Here is a 6,470-nt window from a genome sequence, read left to right as displayed (position 1 = left end):
TAACTTATGAAAATGAAATAGAAGTACAAATTATAACTTGAATACATTAACGTACTATCATACATTTTCAAAAGCCATAAATGATTTGTTAAACCATTGACCACTTCACATAATAAGAACAATTATTTGTTGAAAATTTAAGAAAAATCAAAATTCAACCCATTGAAAGTTGATGGACTAAATGACTAAAACTTTTCATTTATGTTGCGACTATAATCATAATTGTAAATCTCTATGGTAAAATAATAACAATAAGTGAAAGGCGAGGATTAAATTATCGATTAGACTTTTAAACTTTTAATCTCTATGATATTTCTTTTTAAAAATAATTATAGATATAAAATTGAAAGTTTAATGTCCGATTAGACATGATATTTGATTTTACGTCAAATAGATTAATAAAATTTAAGAAAAACACTGAACAAGTCAGAAACCTATTAGAAATTAAATTTCAAATTCAGACCTATTTGACATTCATAAACTTTAAAAATTTTAGGAATCCTTTTTTTGTTTTACAATCTAGATGTGTTAAGGCATAAACATAAAAGCTTAAAAGGTTAAATTTGTAATTTGTTCAAACATAGGTGGGATTGAGAACATATAGTATTCAAGTCTAAGCCCAAAAAAATAAAGCAATACCACCACAACCAAGCATTCCAAACAACCAAAAATGATGAAAAAACCCTAAAGAATTGGAAATTGGGAAATTGGGAAATTGGTGGATTGTTTTATAACATTTTTTTATCTCACTTTTCATATATTTTCGAATATGTCAATACATGACCTTAAACTTTTGAGATTGTATCTATTTAAACTTTTTAACTTTCATATGCGTATCAATTTAAATCTTGAATCACAAGTGTATCAATTTAAACTCTTTGTTATGTTCTATTTGGATACACTTATAAAAGTTTAAAGTTTGAATCGATACACTTTTGACAGTTCAAGTTTAAATTAATACAACTATTAATTTAGGATTTGAATTGATACTACCCTAAAATTCAAGGTTTAAATTGATATAACTATTAGTTTATGGTTTAAATTTATACAACTTTTAAAGTTCAAAGATATAAATTGATATTTAACCTAAAAATGCCCCTAATAACATTGTTGTTTCATTTATAAATTAAGAAAAAAATGCTCATTTAAGAAAATAAAGGGAAAAAAAAAGAAAGAAAAAAGTTCTTAATATTCTAAACAAGATTTAAGTTTTGACTGATTGTTCCCTACCACACATTTCTATTTTTAGCACATTAATTTTCAGATAAACTTTCACTCTTGTCTTTTCCTCCAAGATTTCAAAGCACAAGAAAAACTGTAGCAAATTAAAAAAAAATACAATTAAAATGAAGAAAAATAAAGGGAGAAACAACCCAACTAAAAATTAAATTAAACCAAATATTCATTAAGATTTTTTTTGATGTCTACTATCAATTCAAAGCAAATAAGAGAGAGAAGCCTTTTGAAGGGTCACCATCAGAAATTGGTTCTACCAAATCACAATGCTTAATTAGTAAGCAAAATTCCAACTTCCCATTTAACTAAACAACATATTATTATAATCCCAATCCATTTTTTACTCTAAAAGAATAATATATATATATATATATATATATCTCAATGCATTTTCTTTCCACTTTCCTTCTCATTTTCTGAGCAGCCAAACACAAAATTCATAACCCAAAAGAAAATATTTAATATTAAAAATAATAATAATAATAAAAGGGCATATTTCTCAAAAGTTGATCAAAGATGGGACCATACCCATATATTCCATTGCAAAATAACACCTACTCTTCTTTTTTTCTTTTTTCCTTTTTTTTTGGGAATTTACTCTCATTTTGGGTCTCAAGAAAAATAATAAAAAAAAAGAAGTGGAAAAATATCAAAACATCCCCTCTTTTTATTTTCTGAATTTCTAATTTGGACCCCAAAGACTCCATAAACGAGAATTGAATAACCCTAACACGTCCGGCCATACCTTCCGGGCCAAACCCTTGTGGTTGCACGGCGGCGGCGACGGAATAATCACCACCGCCCCAGTCGCCTCCGCCGTCTCCTCTTCCGTCCGTGGCGGCTCTCCACTTCCCCCCGCCGTCTTCTCTTCTGCTTCCACATCGACACTCCCAGATGTCGCCGGAGCGACAGAAGAACCTTCATCAATCTGCAGAGGATGAGCTTCCGGAACCGGCAACAGCGGCGGCCTAACAATATTCACAGGCTTGTCCGAGGACCGGCGGCCGATTTTTTCCCTCCTCTTCCCTTTAACGTTCTTGGCGGATTTCTCCCCGTTAGCTAATTGCTCTTCGAATGCCTCGATGGCCTGATGAATCAGCTCCCCGTTCGGCGATGAGTTCCACCGGTCCCAGTAACTCATGTAACAATCAAAGCAAGTAAAAGACGGCGGCGCGTGAACACACGCACTACGTGAACTGGCGCGTGGAGCATCTGATTTCTTCGAAACTCTCTTGGAAAATTTCTTTGCCGAAACGGAAGAAGATGGCGATGAGGCTTCCATGGATCTTCTCATCATGAAGGCTAAAACCTCTCGGTCGTCGACGGAAAGAACAGAGATCAGAGCAAAAATCGCCGCCGGAAGATAGTTCAAGACATCAAAAAAGTCCCCATCGGAAGAAGAAGAAGAAGAAGAAGAAGAAGAAGGAGATGGATGAACTTTTCCTTTGTTCTTTATTTTCATGGCGGCCACTTTTTGTGGGTTAGTGGGGAGGTTCTTGGACAAAAACGAAATGGGTATTCGTATCTGTGCTTTTTTACGCTCTAAGCTTCTTGACAATGGCGGATTTTAGAGAGAGAAACAAGAGAGAGGGAGAGAGAAAAGGGTATTTGATTTTGTTCGTTCAGATTTTAATTTACTTGGAAATTAAGGCAGAGGAGAGAGGGAGTGAAGGGTACAATCGGAAAAGAGAGAGAGATCCCTGGTCATTGTTTTTTACGAGACTTTTTATGTTAAATTACAATTTTGGTCTTTTCTTTTCCCTTTTACTTTTTTCCATTAAAATTTTAAATTTTGAAAAGGGTATTTAACAGCCATTTAAGGGTTGGTCGATTGAGTTTGAAGATTTTTTATATCCAACTCAATTAAGTGAAATAATTTTTATTAAAACCTAAAAATATTGATGTGTAAAAGTTTTATTTAATAATTTTTAGATTTTGAATTAAAATCGAAACTTTTGTTTTGAAATATTAAAAAAATTATTTTTAAGAGTTCTAAAAAAATTATTTTTAAAAGTTGTTAGAGAGTATTGATAAAAAAAATCATCAATTGAATAAAATTATAATAAATATATCTACATATAATTTTATCATAAGTAAAAAGATTATATTTTTTAAAGTTTATAATATATTAAAGTTGGTTTTTGTTATTTTAGATAAATCCATAGACTTATCTAATTTATAAAATTTTTATTTATTTAAATCTAACTTAATCAAATGTATTGATAATCCAATCTAAGTTGTATGAGTTAGGATGGATTAATCAGGTATTTCAGATCCTCGAGTGTTTTTACCCACCCTAAACTAAAGTTTAAGAAACGAAGCTTTTTGCTCTTTAATTTTATAACCAATTGTACACAAATTTAAAAATTCAATCAGTCATTTATTTGATAATATTTTCATTTCTTATATTTACTTTCTTGTTTTTATGTGGCATGTGTTGGGAAAAACCTCCGACTTCTATAATAGGAGTAATAAAAAAGAGAGAGAGAAAAATTATAAGAAAAATAATAAAAATTGTAAGAAATTCACGAGAATTTACGTGAAAAACTTTCAACTCGAAAAAATCACGATTCACCATAAATAAATCTACTATGTGAAAAGTTGTTTCGATCCTAATTACAAGAACACTCTCTCAAAGATTTTATACTACTCACATCATTTTCTCACTCTCGGACTAGAGAATACATAAAAGGAATTTAACTATAGTAAGCACATCCAAGATTAGGTTAAAATATTTCTAATTTGAACGACTTGAAACTAGAGATATAAGCTTCTTTTATATGCTTAGAGCTCATCTCTATTCTTCAATATAATCAAATATGGAACAAACAACACTTCTAATATTTTGACAAAATTCAACAGATGGAAAAAAAATGTACTTGAAAAATATTTTTGTTTTTTTTACTATTTATTCTTTTATTGAAAAAGTATTATAGATGTGTGGTAGTCAGAGGCATATCATGTAAGTATTTTGAAATCTCAAAATTCTACTTGAAAGTTCAATTTTGAAATAAAATATTCAAATTTATCTATTATGTGGTTTTTAAGTAGGCAATGATAAATTCGTTATTTTATTTATATTTTGAAAAACTATAAATGGAAATTTAATTATTATTACTTTTATTATGTTTACACAATTTCGCAAACCTTTTTTAAAAATAAGAAATGAGATTGTTTCTCATCATTTGAAAAAACTGAAATGAGAAACATCAATATTAATGACTAACTGTCAAACCGAACACAACTATATATGTGTATTAAAATTACGAAGTCTATGGTTCAATTTTCCCTACTTTAATTGTATTCTAATAAAAATTATCGAATAAGTTTGTATAAAAATCTACTAATTTTTTTATAAGTAGAAAAATCTATTAGATTATTAGTTTACAGATTATTTGGTTTTTCTACTTTTATTTTAGCCTATGTACAATTTTTTTAAATGATTATTTTGGTAGTTTCATTTTATTTTCTCTCGAATTTTATCAATGATACTTTCATTTACTAAACTTCTTAAAATGTAAGGTAAGTAGGTAGCTATAAATCGGTATTAAAGTGTTGTGATTGTGTATAAAATTTATGTTAAAAAATTTTGTAGATAGAAATCAAAACAATCATTATGTAAAGCATGTGTATGTAGTTTAAAAGAATAGCACCAAAATGAATAAAAGCATGAAAAGTCAAGGATTAAAATAAATATTTATTTTGACACTTAGATCTCATCTGTGTTTGTTGTCGTTTTTGGTCCGTTATGGGCTTGGCCTTGGACTCATTCTTTCTCAGTTTGGTTTTGCTTTTCCAAGTCGACTTGCGTAAAAAGATTTCTAGACTGGTGTAGTGTCAAGCCACCATACTTGGATCCTTAAGTTAGTACAAGAAATAAGATTAAAGTCATCGAATGGGACTATTTATGATTGTTCTTCCTCTGACAGTCGTTGTGGTTACATGTAACTTTGACGATGTCAAAGTTGTTTCTAGCGTTTGAAGTTGTAAGGTGCCAAACTGAATGCAACTCGATTATTTTTCAATTGGCACATATTTATTCATTTAGTCGGTCAAGTCAAACCTCGAGACTCTGACTTTTTCCTTTTTAGATGCAAGTCTCCCTATGCCTCCTGGTACTCCTTGGATTGAGGCCACCCATGAACTTTGGTGGTCGAGAATGATTTGGGCCATTGGCTCATAACAAAAAGCAAATATATTCTGAGAGAAAGGTAGTAGTTTGTCTCACACTAAAATATTTTGGTTTGCCAAAGGGGTTTATATACAAGAGAATTTTCAAATTATGGTTGTGGTAGAAGTAGAAACTTCCCTATATGCACTATTGTTTGATTTAAAAACACACAATTGATTTTATATTACTGTTTTTATGGACTTTCAAGCGACTTTTTGAGATTTAACACCCCAGTTTTGCTTACAAAGTTTTGGATTTCTTCAACAATCTTAAAAGTGTAGAGACATAGTAAACTTAGAAAAAAAATAGTCATGACCAAAATAATATCTAAATCTAGAATATACCTTATTTGTTAACGATTTCACTTTTAATTTTATGTTATTGAGATTTATACTTATTCCTTTCGAAAGTTTTGCGTATAGTTTTCACTTTCAATGAGAAAACACGAAATTTCTTGATTAAATTCTCAAAAACAAATTTTTGAAAACTATTTTTATAAATAAAAGTGATTATAAATTTGATTTTCAAAATTTTAAGCGTCATCAAACTAACCTAAACCATGTTTGGTTTTAAATAGAGAGAGCTTGCTAATTTAAAAACTCCGAAACAAAGCTTATAATTTAACCGACTACGTAATAACTTTTCTCTCACTTACGCGCTGGGGTAGCGCGTGTTTAACAAACTGGGAGTGGAATTAAGTGAACCAAATAAGGACAGGTGGAAGAAAGGATTTGGAGGAGTTTTAATTATTTTAAATAAAGTAAACAAAATTTCGCTGCGAAAAAAGCTGCTTTGCCATAGCACTTGTTTTTTTTCCTTTTTTTATTTTTTGTTAATTCAGATTTTTTTTTAACAATAATTTCAGAGTTTTGAATATAATATTTTGTTGTTCTTTTTCATTATTGCAGCAATATATCTTTTTTGACTCCAACTTTTTTCTGTTTTTTTCTTTTTTTTTCTTTTTTGCTTTTTTCTTTTAGCAATTTTCAAATTTGTATTCATAAGTTGGTTTATTTGGATCAAATCTTTTGGGGGAAAAAAACAAAGCTATCATGATATATAT

The 6,470-nt window shown here is 29.6% G+C and overlaps 1 protein-coding gene across 1 annotated transcript; it reads right to left on the bottom strand.

The window, feature by feature from the left end:
- Nucleotides 1-1,676: 1,676 nt before the first annotated feature.
- On the bottom strand, nt 1,677-3,055 carry LOC120092480 (uncharacterized). The gene has a single exon (XM_039050574.2). It carries the CDS (start codon nt 2,696-2,698, stop codon nt 1,919-1,921), a length of 780 nt encoding a protein of 259 aa, XP_038906502.2. The 5' UTR covers nt 2,699-3,055; the 3' UTR covers nt 1,677-1,918.
- Nucleotides 3,056-6,470: the final 3,415 nt, after the last annotated feature.

This window comes from Benincasa hispida, chromosome 12 (assembly GCF_027475165.1).
Source record: "Benincasa hispida cultivar pf3 chromosome 12, pf3_genome.v1.1, whole genome shotgun sequence".
NCBI classification, from domain to species: Eukaryota; Viridiplantae; Streptophyta; class Magnoliopsida; order Cucurbitales; family Cucurbitaceae; genus Benincasa; species Benincasa hispida.
The sequence above is the reverse complement of the archived record's forward strand: the minus strand, read 5'-3'. Positions and strand labels throughout refer to the sequence as shown.

Excerpts from the sequence above, each read along its gene's own strand:
- LOC120092480 (XM_039050574.2), bottom strand. The coding sequence starts at position 2,698 with ATGAAAATAAAGAACAAAGGAAAAGTTCATCCATCTCCTTCTTCTTCT.